Below are 15,628 nucleotides of genomic sequence, written 5' to 3'. Positions count from 1 at the left end.
CGAACTGATCGATGTGTTTTTATAGTCTCAAAATGAATGGTGTGTGAGAGTAAATACGTAAATTTACTGTAGCGGGACCGACTACGCCACCCTAATTAATAGGGAAATATAGATGTTACTACTAAGAATTGGTAAAAGATACACAGGAACGTGATTAGCAAAGAGGGGCTAGAGACGTGGATACCAATAATACAAAAGTTTTTATTTAAATACAATCTCTTTTAAATATATAAAAGCTGAGAATCATCAACAGACACATGCAGGAGAGACCCTAATCCAAAGGAGGCCGAGGCTTGATGGCAGACACACTCCCAAGGCTTCAATATCACTCTCAACACCCCGTGTACAAATAACAGCACACCCACTGCAATAAAGTCAAGAAATAATCACACAACACTCTGTGACGAGCTCTCTACCACCACGTACGGGCCTACTAGTGGTCTGCCCCAAAGCCTCAGCTCCTGTAACAAGAGTGTAAAATTATTTATGGTCTCAATATACAACACACTCACTCAACCATGCACAAATAATAAACATTTAGATCAACAAACAAGAAAATACTACAGAAAATGAAAACAGAAAATCAAAGTAAATACAATACTGCAAACACTCAAAATAAACAAATCAAATCACTCAATACACACAAACAATTATAAATGAAAATACTGCAAAATTTGATTGTATAGTGTGGAAGACACTCATCGTTTGGAGTGGTTAATACTGGAGAACGGCGTCACGTTAGGCTGCGCAGTGCGCACTCACATGCGCACTCACACGTGTGTTGGAAGGAGAGTTTGTTATAAGGATCGTGGGCTAATTTATATATAAAGCAGCAGCGTCAAGTCAGCGTCAAGTCAGCGCTGCCCACCAGGCGTCACAGAACATCTATTCGTCCCAAGAATAAAAGCATCAGCAACTTACAATATATAAAATAATGAGCGCTGTACAAAGTGGGCGTTTCACATACCTTTCATTCACAAACTCGGCATATAGAGCACCCGGGACACAACATCCCTCCGAAGCACGGGAATGCCAGAGAGGCAGGCGAAGAGCAGCCGCCACTTAAGGCTCACACAGCAAACGATCCCCGCAGCTATAAATCACATCGTCATTACCACCAATTGTATAACGTTACCTGTGTACTGACTGATCAGCCAACGCACACACATAAGGCTACCTCAAAGTATCATGAGACACGGGACTGCCATAGAGGCATGCAACAGGAGAGCCGGAGCCGCCAACGGCCGCGAACAATCCTGAAGTAGTGAATAAAACAGTTTACACACAATCCCACATCAATGTTCACCACCTCGTTCAAACCATAGATATCATATAAAGGCTAGATGTCTTAAGGCGGAGTCACTTCCGGCATCACCGGCGGCCATCTTAGGACAGGGCTCTGTGAATTAACCTCCTAAGACCCGAGCTTTGGTTTGGCGTGCATTTTAGATTTCTTCTAGCTTTTTAGGGTTAGGAGGGACCAATAAATATAATAACCAGATATTATCTTTGAACATGAAGCACTTTTTGAAAAAAATGATGTCCACATATGTGGACACCGGGTCTGTATTCACAGAAAAAAATCAATACACCATTGTGTAACAAAGTGCAAATCTCTTTTATTTACAGCCAGTGCCTGAACATTTTTCGTTGTTACTCTTGTATAACTTCTGAACATACATACATACATCTTCCGCTTATCCGGGGCCGGGTCGCGGGGGCAGCAGTCTAAGCAGAGATGCCCAGACTTCCCTCTCCCTAGACACTTCCTCCAGCTCTTCCGGGGGGACACCGAGGCGTTCCCAGGCCAGCCGGGAGACATAGTCCCTCCAGCATGTCCTAGGTCTTCCCCGGGGTCTCCTCCCAGTGGGACGTGCCCGGAACACCTTCCCGGAAAGGTGTCCAGGAGGCATCCGGAACCTCAGCTGACCCCTCATGATGTGGAGGAGCAGCGGCTCTACTCTGAGCTCCTCCTGAGTGACCGAGCTTCTCACCCTATCTCTAAGGGATCGCCTAGCCACCCTGTGGAGAAAGCTCATTTTGGCTGCCTGTATCCGGGATCTTATCCTTTCGGTCATGACCCACAGCTCATGACCCACAACTCAGCCCAGGTGAGTTGGATCCGAAAATTTAGCTGGGGCCCCACCCTGGAGCCAGGCCTGGGGTTGGGGATCGTATGAGAGCGCCTGGTGGGCCGGGCCTCCCCCCATGGGGTCCAACCGGGCTCAGCCTGAAGAAGCGATGTGGGGCCGCCCTCCCGTGGGCTCACCACCCGTAGGAGGGACCGTAAGGGGCCGGTGCTTAGAGGATCGGGCGGCAGTCGAAGGCGGGGGCCTCGACGACCCGATCCCTGGACCCTGGAGGGGTGCTGGAAAGTGCTCCGACTGGGGACTCCGTCGTTCTACTTGGGGACTTCAACGCCCTTGTGGGCAGCGACAGTGACACCTGGAGGGGCGTGATTGGGAGGAACGCGATCTGAACCCGAGCTTTGTTCTGTCATTGGACTTCCATGCTAGTTACAGCTTGTCCATAACGAACACCATGTTCAAGCATAAGGGTGTCCATCAGTGCACGTCCCAGACAGCAACATAGTGTCGGCCCAGATCCGGCCCACATCTGGACCGTGTGGAATCCACATGAACCAGATTTGGGCCAGATCTGGGCTGATACTATGTTGCTGTCTGGGGTGGCACCAGGACACCCTAGGCCAGAGGCCGATGATCGACTTTGTGGTCTTAGACACTCTGGTAAAGAGAGGGGCGGAGCTGTCAACTGATCACCACTTCTGAACATTGATATGGAAAAACAAAATTTATATCAAAATAAATAAAAAAATCCAAAAAAAAAGTGAGCAAGAGTGTGTGTGTGTGTGTGTGTGTGTGCGCTTGCGATCGGGAGTGAGCAAGAGAGAGTGTGTGTGCACGCGATCGCGAGTGTGTGTGTGTGTGTGTGTGCTCGAGAATGTGAGTCAATGTGCGTCACGAAGCTCAGTGCAACTACAAATTTTATTTTTTTTGCTAGCATTCTTATACAGTTTCATCGAAGTTAAGTCCCATTGTCCACATATGTGGACATCAAATTTAGCAGCCTAGTAAATCTTTCCTGTTACAAAAGTTTGTCAAATGTGCATGCCATTTTAATCATACAACACTATTATGCATAACTGAACAAGAATCAACAATGAAATGTTATTAAATTTTTTACCTTGTGGACGTTTTGGTCTGATGTGCCTGCGTGACATTTCGCCTGTGTTCTCCGCCATCTTGACATTATTTATGTTAAATTTTTTTCTCTCCTGACACCACCAGATGGCAGTATAAGTGTCCCTGTTGTGAAAAACATGTTCCAGTTACACAGAATTAAGTATTATGCCGCACACAGCCAAAAATGTGATGTCCACGTATGTGGACACGGGGTCGTAGGAGGTTAAGGTGAGTGAGCAGCACGCACACAAATCCTCTTATCTCGCTGAAATCTGGACGGATTTACAAACGGTTTGGTTTCTTACAAACGTTATTAACGTGGCTATAATTCTGAATGCTTAAACATTTTGAACATAATTATTCATATGTATGCAGTATAATAGCTACATCTCTGACGTTTATAACAAACCAAACCGTTTGAAAATCGGTAGAAAATTGAGCAAGTTATGGTTATTTAAAAGTACATGCACCATGTTATGAGTGAGCGAGCACCCTGTCTTAAGATGGCCGCCGTGTGCGGATGTCGAGCTCCATTGGCCAGCAGATATCTAGCAGATATCTATGGTTCAAACAGTGCCTACCTGAAAGCGGAAGCGCTAGGAGAAAGAGGGGCGGTCCCACGGCCAATGACGCGACACCAAACCGGCAAACACACGCACACAAGAGTGACTACAGCAGAGCCATAGAGAGAAAGAGTTGCGACACTCTTTGATGTCGCCGCTATGGCTGTCACGTGGTTCATGTAAGCCCCAATAGTTCTAAAACATACGCTGGCTGTCATGCTCTTCTATGGGACAGACAGCAGCGATTGCATTATTGAACGGTAAATATAAAATAAAACACACACCCAAGTACTTTTTCAGCTGTTATTGCATTATTGCATTTTGTTAATGTCAGTTTTGCATTTGGAGATAAGTTTTAGGCTATATTTTTGGAGGGAAAAGCTAGTGTTCATGTTCGCATGGGTAGTAGCACTGGCTTTAGCGGCTCTAACTTAACTTTTCCATATCATTCATCTGATGATGGACGTCTCATGATATTTATTTTAGCACAACTGGGCTGTATTAGGCTATTGATTCCCGTGATTTTGCTTATAAATTTTGATTCAGCCATTAGCCTACCTTCGTGATCACGCAAAGAGGTCTGCCGTGGCGGTCCGTTCAGAGTTCGCTTAAATATTTTTTATTAAACAATGACAGACAACAAAAATGTGTGCTTGTGTGGGTGTGTGTGAACAAGAAAGACAAAAACCAGGGGCAGGTGATCCATGAAACAGACAGGACTGGTGATCCCATAACAATCCTAGAGGTCCAGCATTGTTCTCACAAGCCGCTTCACTCAAGACAATAAAACATAATGAAAAGTTAGTATATCCCAAAAAATTTAATTAAATAAAAGTTGCTATAAAGGTGGTAGTGATTCATTACCGAACTCTTACTGTCACAGCTGACGAAGTCGCACTAGCTAGCAGGCAGTGCTTGAAAATTGGTTGAAACAACCAACATAAAATATAAATAATTACGCTGTGCATGTACAAATGAAGACCAGTATAAGCATCGCAAAGGGCCTCTGATACAACATAGACAGTTGACAATTCAAAAGAGGTCGATATTTCAGCAACTTAACTCTAGAACAACTCGACGCGCAGCAATGTAAGTGAATGGTGTCCAACGCCAAAATGACGGTGTTTAGAACTATTCCGCTCTTCAAATCCCGGAAGTAGGCGGTTAAAAGCGCCGCCATTATTTACAACGGAGGTCTATGGGAGTTAGTGATGGGATTTATGGCTCTTTGAGGGGATCCGGATCTTGGCGATCCGTTCCTTTCAAAGAGCTGTTCAAAAGAACGGCTCTTTTGGCTCTTTTTAAATATTTAGTCAGTTTTAAGAAGCCAGCTTGGGGGCATCTCAGTTTATCCTGGAAATAATCACAGGGAGGAATGATGAGGTGAGATTTGTAGTCAAATAATTAAAACTCAGATATCACACACCAATATCTGAGTTTGAATTATTCTGAAATATTGATTATTACCTCATTTGTCATGTGTGGACTATATTCCATAGGGTTGCACAACATCCCTCTGCTTAGACAGTGACATCACTATTTTGGATTTACCTTTAGTACAAAGTGTGTGTATGTGTAAAGCTACGTTGACTTATGTTATTCATACAATACCTACTCACAAATAAACATCAAAAACAAAGCCGGCTGCAATGAATTTCTGTGCAAAACAGCTTACTACAAACACTTCCACACAAGAACATTGTTATCACACAAGAACATTTTGATAGAAAACAAAAAAAATATTTAAAGTATTTTATCATATTTAAAGTTTTAAATATATACTGTAGATAACATTAGAATAAATAAAATGGAAATGTCTACATACAGTCCACTATTATTACTACTGTAAACTTTGCAAATAGGACATCAGCCCCTTCAAGTCTTAAATGAACAATAACAAAGTGGGCTGCAATGAATGTCTGTGAAAAAACAGCTTTTAGTGAAAAATTTCTACAAGAACAGTATCACAAAAGAACATTTTGATAGATAACAAAAAATATTTAAAGTATTAGACATATACTGTAGATAAAATTAGAATAAATAAATTGGAAATGTCTACGTACAGTGAGTCCACTATTACTACTATAACTACAGTAAATTTAGCAAATAAGAGATCAGCCCCTTCAAGTTTTAAATGAACACGCTGGGTGCGCCCCTCCCCCTATAACTGTTCTGTCTCGCGGAGGAGCTAATTTGTGTGCATCTGTGTGAAACACGCATAGGAAAAAAAGAACGACAGAAAGAACGGCTCCCCTCCAGCCGCGACTCGGCTCCCATCGTTCATGTTTATGAGCCGTTCAAAAGAATCGGTTCGTTCGCGAACGTCAACTCTAATGGGAGTGTCGCAACTCTTTCTCTCTATGGCTCTGGACTACAGGTTCTCTCTTTTATACGGTGCCACCAAGTTTGTGATTGGACTGCACTACCCCACGCACATTAATTTAATTACAGTGGGCTATAGGCTATACGTCTCACTACATTACTAAGTAAATTCGTTTCACTTTCATTTAGGCTACACGTCGCCAGTCACCAGTTTACTTTCTTTTTTGTCGGGTTTTGATCATAATATGGCTCACGGTGCAGGTAAGGTTTGATCAACCATAAAATATGTAGGCTATATTAGAATGTCAAACGTTTTTTCAATGACTATATCAGATTCAGAATAAAGTCTATTCGGCGATTAATGTAGCACAATCAGTGGAGCTGAAATAGCCTACGTGTTACTGTTTGGCATTTCGAACGAGGAAGCAATAATCGCTGTACAATGCAGATTTAATTCCTTTAAAAGTAGCACATACATTTACGAGTAATTTGTTTATAAACATTAATATCCACCGCTTCGTTCTCGTACTGTAGTTCAATGACGGATGAAGAACTGCCGACGGAGCAAGATTGTTTTACAAGAATTGTATGATGTCTCGCATTAATTTTGATCAGATCCAATTTATTTGTGTTTTCCAGCAGAAAGACGTAGTCCAGATATGGTTCGCCCAAACAGTAAGTAGTACATGATTGACAACAGAAAAGTGTGAGAGCTTAACAGTTTTGATTTAATGGATTGATTTATCAGTGTCATTTTTACTGGTATTTTATATTATTTACAACATGAGATGAGGATTTTATTGTTTGATTTGTTGTGTTTTTGTGTTTTTTGTATGATGTATTTGAAATGAGGCTTGGGAATAAAAAAAAAATTTGTAGGTCCCTGTTAAACATTGCTGTAAAAAAAACAGCCAAACTCTGACAGTATCATACTATTCATATACTATTTCCATTAAAACAGTAATTTACTGTAAAAAATAATGCATTCTGAGTATTTGTCATTTTCAAGAAAATATAGGATATTCCTGTAGGCTACTTTCATCGAAAATGACACATTGTTTTCTATGGTATGTTACGGTTTTAATTATAAATGGTATGTTACTCTCATAATTCTGCCAGTTTTTTACAGCAAGGGTTAACAGTGTACACAAACTAGAGCAGAAGTGATGTGCAGAAAATGTATTTTGTTATAATGACGGTGACAAAGGATGTTTCTGTGACAAAGTAATGAAATGCACATGGAAGTGGTGCTTTCCTGAAAGTTATTTACTGTATATTTGCATAAAGGGAATTAATTGGACACACACTCACACACGCACACACACACGTGCATGTGTGTGAACTGTGATGGATTTTACTTAATCAAGTTTAATTAATCAACTAACATTTGTTTTTCTTGCAGGAACAATATGCTTTTAAATGTTTCCAAACTCTTTGGGGAAAACTTTGAGTGTGTGTGTGTGTGTGTGTGTAAATAAAAATAAGGGGAAGTGAAACTTTATAGACAAATGAGTACTTCTCAAACCTTGTGATAAGTAATCACAAAATCAGAGTTTGCATGTGCCAGTGACAGAGGGAAAAAGTTGGGGCTTTTGAACCAATTGAACCAATCATATTGAAGGTGACATGTTAGTCTTATTTGTTTTCTCGATTCTATAAAAACTGTTGTATCCATATTTTACGGTGGGATTCTCAATGGAATTTGTCTGAGATTCCCTGAGCACTGCTCGGGAAGATCTCCTGGCCGTGATTAAAGCATTTAAAAGACATTTGCTTAAGTCTGTTTGTTGTTTTATTCCTGCGCAGGAAGGTAGTTTAGGAAGAAAGCTAGTTCAGGGGAACAAGTTAGTTAGGTGCTATTATTGAATAGGGACATCGATTTGTGGACGAGACCCAGATAGACTAAACGTCGAAAGTAGACGTTCGGGGACGTCGATTTGTGGACAAGACCCAGATAGTTAGGTTTAGGACCATAGTACACACCAATTAAATCCCTTTATTGTATGTTAGTGCACATATTAATGCTACCCATTCACTAACAGTTTTCTTTTCTGTTGCAGTGGGCATAAGTTCAGATGATGATCGCACCCACAGTAAGTCAGTTTGAAAGAACTTTATAGATTTGATAAATGACTGTTCATCATTCAGCCGTGATTCATGAAACTGAGATGAGACCACATATACACACATACTGTCACTAAAATGAATAGCAACTCAAATAATTTCAGTGGCAGTTGGAAGCCATGATCCCATCCCAGCTAACAGATTTCTCCCCAAATATTCAGTGTTGGTTCTGGGAACGTAAAAAATTTCCAGTTTTCTTGATTTTAGAGAAACGTGTTTTAAAAGGTATAATGTTCCTCAAGCGTTCTTTCAACTTAATTTTGATTTAAAATTAAACATTCTAGGAACGTTGATTTCTAACATTCCACGAACATAAAAATGTCCAGTTTCCTGAATGTTACTAGAATGTGATTGAAAGGTTAGTGTGATGTTCCTGCAACATTCTCTCAATCATTCAAACTCCTGTTGTGAGCAAGCACTGAAAGAAAGAGAAATAAGAACTCAAACTACAACTTTATTCAGACACAGCCTTAGATGAACTGAAGATAAAAGACATTAACTCTCTCAAGATCTGATCAAACAACTCCACAAACAGCATTACCAGCTTGAAACCATAACCATAACCTTTAAATAACAATCTATTAACATTAAGAAAAATGGACATATTTATGTTCTTGGAATGTTACTAATCAACGTTCCTATAATGTTGAATTTTAAATCGAAATTAAGTTGAAAGAACGTTTGAGGAGCATTATACCTTTTAAAACACGTTCCTCTCAAGAAAACTGGACATTTTTTATATTCCCAGAACCAACACTGAATATTTGGAGAATGTTCTTATAACAAAAATCTGTTAGCTGGAATTCTGATAGAAATCTTTAAAGGGGACCTATTATGCCCCTTTTCACAAGATGTAAAATAAGTCTCTGATGTCCCCAGAGAGTGTATGTGAAGTTTTAGCTCAAAATACCCAACAGATAATTTTTTACAGCAAGTTTAAATTGTCATTTTTTGGGGCTCAGAAAAACGCGCTGTTTTAGTGTGTGCCCTTTAAATGCAAATAAGCTGCTGCTGGACGACACAGGGGGCGGAGCTTCATGACGCTCAGTCTGTCAGGACAATTTCACCTCACGGAATGATGATAATATCAGAAACTCTCAGTTATGGCGCTTTTCCACTGCATGGTACGGTACGGCTCGGTTCGGTACGGCTCACTTATGGCGCATTTCCACTGCATGGTATACGGTACGGTACGGCTCGCTTCGGCTCGCTTTAAATGGTACCACCTCTGTTGAGGTTCCAAGCGTACCGTACCGATACTAAAATGTGACGTGAAAACACTGAAGATCACTGATTGGTCAGACAGAATCGTCACTACCAGTGTCATTGTATTTGCGACACGAGACCATGCACGAGACAAACCCGCTAGATTTAAATAGCCAGTAGACAACAGCCAACGCTGTAGTTTCTGAGGGCACACACACACATGTGTGTATATATATATATATATATATATTATTATTAATAAATGAGCAAAACTTGGCCACAAAATATTTAATATTCAATTATTTTAATGATCACAATTAAAGTTTTAATTTTATTAAATTGAACAGCGCAAAATTCAGCATTCAATCAAATATTCAAAAAGACTTAATAATAATGTTATTTCTCTCTATAGGCGCGTTTACTACGAATATGGCGATCGTCAACTTCATCTTTGCCATGCACAGACACTGACAGAAAACACTATTTTATAAATAAAAATCAGTGCACGCGTCCCCGGATTTACAAATGCACATCTTGCTTGTTGCACACACATTATGTCGAAATAACGAGATATTATGTTGAAATAACATTATTATTAAGTCTTTTTGAATATTTGATTGAATGCTGAATTTTGGCTTGTTCAATTTAATAAAATTAGGCCTAGCCTATATATAGGCTATACTATTAATAAATGAGCAAAACTTGGCCACAAAATATTTAATATTCAATTAGGCTATTTTAATGATCACAATTAAAGTTTTAATTTTATTAAAACGCGTGCACTGATTTTTATTTATAAAATAGTGTTTTCTGTCAGTGTCTGTGCATGGCAAAGATGAAGTTGACGATCGCCATATTCGTAGTAAACGCGCCTATAGAGAGAAATGCACATAATGGATTACATAAGAGAGTAGCCTATTTCTTTTTGTTTTGAATTATTTCGTTTAAAGACATTTCAAGCTTTGTGTATTTGAGGATGAGATGCGCTCCAGTTAACGTACAATGCAAGTGACCGCTCGGGCGCCTCAATGATTAAATTGTCTATTTTGCATCTTATTCAATCCAGGCAATTGTCTGATGAAAAAAATATTAAAATTAAGATACAATTTATACAAAACGAAATTCACTTTAAAGAAATGCTTTCTACAAAACAAAACTTAATGAAGTGGTCAAAATTATGTCTGACTCGCTCCATGTCTCTCTACTCGTGCTGTTCACTTTTCATAATCAACATAGGCAGATGGAAAAAAATAACATAACATTAACTAAATGCGCTTTTTTAATGGCAGTAGGCTATAGTTTAAAACAGTAGGCTACATTAGGCCTAGACTCTCTATTTGTAAAGATTGCTGCCCATTCATTTAATTCTGAATTTTGCACACACAAGTTGAAAGGCATTTGTTCAAATCAAGTTCACGGATAATTGTGCGTGCATTTATTAATCATTATGATACTAAAATCATAACAAAGTAGGCTATGCTATGTACAAAAAATCAGATGAGCCCAGAATATGAACGCAACGTTTAATTACACGTTAAGAATTTTCCTTCCATATAAACCATTATAAGAACGTTTAATTTAATTTAAAAACATCCACATGCCGAGAATCAAGAGCACCATCCCCTGTGTTGTGCGTTTGAAATGTGGCGCGTTTACGATGATGTCATGGCAGTAGAGGCGGCAACTATAACGATCAGTCCCACCCAGTTTGAAGCGGTACTAACTGCAATGGAAAAGCAACCGAGCTAAAGCGAACCGAACCGTGCCGTACCGAGTCGAGTCGTACCACGCAGTGGAAAAGCGAAGCGAGCCGAACCGTTCCGCGCCGAGTCGAACCGTACCGAGCCGAACCGTGCCGTACCATGCAGTGGAAAAGCGCCATTACGGTGTTCATTTTGAGTCAGACAATAATGCCTACAGAGTCAGAGTGCTGTAGAGATGAAACAGGTATAGTTTAGTAGTTTAATTACGGTTATAACGTATTTGTCATCTGCTTATGTATCCACTATTAATAGCCTACAAGTCTGCTGTTTCGGACCAGGTCCGAATGATGATCAAACATATACTGATGAGTTTAATAAAGTTTATTGTACATAACACAAAAGATGAAGCGTCAGTTTTACTCCAGAAAATCACTGTAAGAACTGAGTAAACACAGTAAGTTATAAGAAGTGCGCAAGTACATAAACAAATTTCGGTAGAGTTGAGGGAGCATTTTCTTTAAAAACAAAATAATTCCACCTCGTCTTCAGCGGCTGCCTCAGATTTCAGGAGTAAATGAGAGAGCTGTGGATTAATACATCCAGCCACACAACACCTACAACGCTTGGGAGACATTCTCGTCAGTGCAGCAGCTGTGAACTCGATCAGGGCGGGTCTATGTTAGAACGGCAGTGTCTGTCAACACTCGTGGGCGGGGCCTGTGCTTAGTGACGTCACTAAAACAGCATTCTGAAAACAGGTCGTTGGGAGACACTGTTGATGATTTATGGGGATTAATAAAAAAGGAGTGAGTGGATTTTTATCACTATTGGGTGGTTGTGTACACACACTGCTAACACACATTTATGTCCAAACAGCATGCAAAAGTGAATTTTGCATAATAGGGGACCTTAATGATCATTAATGTCACATATGGATACAGTCTATAATCAATTTCTATTTCTTTGGAAATAGATTAAATTGTTTATTTCTGTGATTTTGCTTTGACAATGGTCTCTTTGAAGAAGAAGGTTGACGATGTGCTTGGTACTTGGTAATTAAGGACATCATTTGTTTATGACAAAAAAATATTGAGAAATTTGTTTAGCTTTATACTGTACAGAACAGACTTAAAATCTGGACATGAAACTGAAGTTACAAAAATAACTTTAAATTAAAAAAAATTGACACTTAAATCACAACATGAAGTTTAAACAACACATTTGCTTCCACATTACACACTGTACTGGTCTTTGACATTAATGTTTAGGAATATGTTTAGTATAAATAATCATAAATAATTTTTTCCCTCTTACATAATGTTAATGTTGTTTATTTCTAGGTTGTGGGACAAAAATAGAGGAAAGAAACATGACACATCTTAATATAGTCCTCCTGGGAAAAACAGGAACTGGAAAAAGTTCATCAGGAAACACAATACTGGGACGAGAAGCTTTCATATCAAAGAGAAGCTACAGATCTGTCACTCGAGATGTTGCTGTGAAATCTGGAGCTGTTGATGGGTTTCCAGTCACTGTTTATGACACACCAGGATTATTTGATACAGAGAGTGAGGAAGAGCTGAGGAAATATGAAGATGTTCTGCAGAAATGTGAATCAGGTCTCTGTGCGTTTCTCATCATTCTCCGGTCAGATGGATTCACTGAAGAAGATCAAGAACCTGTGGAGAAGATTGAGGAGCTGCTGGGAGAAAAACACATTGACAAAACTTGGATTCTCTTCACCAGAGGAGACGAACTGAAAGAAGAAAATAAGAGCATAAATCAATTCATTAGTGAGACTGAATTCTTGAAGAAACTTACTCAGAAATACGAGGGCAGATTCCACGTGTTCAACAACAAGACAAAAGGAGAGAGTGTCCAAGTCAAATCTCTGATAGCTAAAGTTTTCCAGAAGAAAAAAGGAAACGGTAAGTTTTAAGTAAATATTTTAGCCATCATTTAGCTTCCTTGCACAGTCATACATTCTTTTGTCACAACATTTGCTAGGAAGTAGTTTACAGTAGCAATAAGGTGATTTTGTAAATTTGTAAAATTTAAATTTTTTAAGCAGCAGTGATATTGTCTCCTTTATCTGGATACAGAGATAGTGTTCACTGTATGTTCACTGAGGCATTTTAACAGAGTTATTTTTCATATTGTACAGTAGGTACAATATGAGTATAGATATAAAGACAATGGAATGAATGGATTTTTATTTTATTTTATACAGTGTCAAAGAGACAAAGTATTCCCATCAGCATCCAGGACACTCCTGTCTCCAGTCTCTCATCCAGACGGATTGTTCTTCTGGGTAAAAGTGGAGTTGGGAAGAGTGCAGCTGGAAACACAATACTGGGACAGAGAGAGTTTAACTCTGTGATGAGTGTGTTTACAGTAACCCATGAATCCTCAGAGAAACACACCACTGTATCAGGCAGATCTGTGTCTGTAGTTGATACTCCTGGATTCATTCACACACAGATAAACCCAGCACAGTTAATGACAGAGATAGCCAGAAGTGTTTATATATCCAGTCCTGGACCGCACGCTTTTCTCATTGTGTTTAATGTGAATATGTGGTTCACTGAGCAGGAGATGCAGATTACTGAGCAGATTAAAACATTGTTTGGTGAAGAAGTGTTAAAATACTCCATCATGCTCTTCACTCATGGAGATCAGCTAGATGGAGTGTCTGTAGAGAAACTCATTCAGGAGAACTGTAGATTTAGAGATCTAGTTGATCAGTGTGGAGGCAGATTTCACGTCTTCAACAATAGAGATGTGAATAACAGAGATCAGGTGAATGATCTACTGAAGAAGATTGACACAATGGTAGAGCAGAATGGAGGAGGACACTACAGTAATCAGATGCTTGAAGAAGCTCAGAGACTCAGACAAAAGGAAGAAGAGAGGAGACAGAGAGATGAAGAGGAGAGAAAACTACAAGAAAAACAAACACATGCGAAGATTGTGAGAATGATATGGAAAATTGGAGCAGAGTTAGAGGCTCAAATGAGGTCAGAAATAGAAAGACCTAAAGCAAAGATACACAGTGAAGAAGAAGGAGCAATGGTGAATTTCATCCACTTTTGTCCAAGCATCAGAATCACTTTATATGATGGCTATTGCAGCAGGTTTTGTAATTAGTCCAGCTGTTGTAGTGGTGTATGTCTATATACAAATAATAATACAATATTCAGCACAAAATGTAAGATGATTATTTTCTGCTAGGAAAACATAGACATTAATTCATGAAACATTGTTGATTGTTGAGAGTCTGTGAAAATCCTCCTGTGTGTTTAATCTGAGTTAATGAGGGTCTGTTTCTATATTTCTACTGTGTTTCTCATCCAGCCTGCACTTTAGACAGTAAATGTGTTGTTCTTTTGTGATGTTTACTAATTGGTTAGTTTCATTAAATATAATATTTTTTTCTTGGCATTTCCCTCTAATTCACTTTAGTATTTTTGGGTAATTTGTTTAAACAAGTTAGAGGATTGAGTCATGCTAGGGGTTTTCTGTCTTTAAGGTCACGAGATATCTTTTATTTTCAGTTCAGATGAAGTCACTCATTTCTTAAAGGTGGTATCAGTGATTTCAGGCCCCCAAAAAATTATCACATTCATCTAATCTTTCCTAACGATCCGCTAGATGCCCGCCCCATAAGCATGCCGTCAAAAAAACACGTCTCTGTAGGCAGCCTAGGCTCTGAGATCTGCACACAAAAACAGTTGATTTCACCAACCACTCAAAACCAAAACAAGATTAGAAGAATGTGATCATTTCTGGGGGGGCCTGAAATCACTGATACCACCTTTAAGTTCCTTTCTAGTCATCATGTGTCCTCCTGCATAAACGCTATAGCTTTCAGAGTTAACATTGCACAACTAGTACAACTGACATGAATATCAGAAATTGCAGGGGGGAAAGAAATCTATTGTACTGACTTTGTACTGATTGCTTTATTGAATTAAAAATAAATCAAACTTGCATATTTTCTCTATGACTTTTATTATTTTATTTTATCTTTTATTATTATCAATACATGTTTCTGAATGTTTTCCGTCAATGTTAAATTAATTCAATGTTGTTGTGTCCTGTGTTGATCTAAGGATTATTTGTAGCAATGTGTGTGTGTGTGTGTGCATGTGCATGCATGTGTTGCTTCAAGAGACCAACCAAACATTTGTGTTGTGATTTATATTCTTTCTTAATTCATTCATTCATTAATAATGATTTATTATTCAATTATTTAATTTAAACATATACTCATTTAAATCATTCACAAATGTTTTTTTTTTTTCATTGTAAAATCTAATAGTAAGTTATAAAACCTGTAAATTAAGAATAACATCAAGCCAAGCTTTTTGTCAATACATATGTCACACTCTCAGACTCTCCACATCTGTCCACTTCATATCATACACATCTGCGTTCACATGTTTCTGTGGCTTCAGTTTTTCCTTCTCCATCTCTGCATGCACAACAACTTTAAAATCAGCTCAAA

The 15,628-nt window shown here is 39.1% G+C and overlaps 1 protein-coding gene and 1 long non-coding RNA gene across 2 annotated transcripts in view; one reads left to right on the top strand and one right to left on the bottom strand.

Annotated features, from left to right (window-relative positions):
* Window positions 1-15,628, bottom strand: part of LOC309503446 — a 411,057-nt gene that overhangs the window by 201,081 nt on the left and 194,348 nt on the right. Inside the window, exon 2 of the long non-coding RNA XR_014207645.1 lies at window positions 1,412-2,658. This is a non-coding gene — a long non-coding RNA (uncharacterized lncRNA). The remainder of the gene's footprint in view (window positions 1-1,411; window positions 2,659-15,628) is intronic.
* LOC309499796 (GTPase IMAP family member 8-like) lies at window positions 6,188-15,088 on the top strand. Its single transcript, XM_082171279.1, has 5 exons — window positions 6,188-6,349; window positions 6,728-6,763; window positions 8,149-8,181; window positions 12,462-13,049; window positions 13,352-15,088. Exons 1-5 carry the CDS (start codon window positions 6,334-6,336, stop codon window positions 14,266-14,268), a joined length of 1,590 nt encoding a protein of 529 aa, XP_082027405.1. The 5' UTR covers window positions 6,188-6,333; the 3' UTR covers window positions 14,269-15,088.

The sequence above is a fragment of the Leuciscus leuciscus genome, assembly GCF_965113295.1.
Source record: "Leuciscus leuciscus genome assembly, chromosome: 1".
Taxonomy (NCBI): Eukaryota; Metazoa; Chordata; class Actinopteri; order Cypriniformes; family Leuciscidae; genus Leuciscus; species Leuciscus leuciscus.
Note: the sequence above shows the minus strand (reverse complement) of the source record. Positions and strands in the feature narration are given on the sequence as shown.

Bases quoted from the DNA above. Each gene is read 5' to 3' on its own strand.
- LOC309499796 (XM_082171279.1), top strand. The intron at 6,764-8,148 runs GTAAGTAGTACA...TTTCTGTTGCAG, and splicing joins AGATATGGTTCGCCCAAACA to TGGGCATAAGTTCAGATGAT. The intron at 8,182-12,461 runs GTAAGTCAGTTT...GTTTATTTCTAG, and splicing joins AGATGATGATCGCACCCACA to GTTGTGGGACAAAAATAGAG.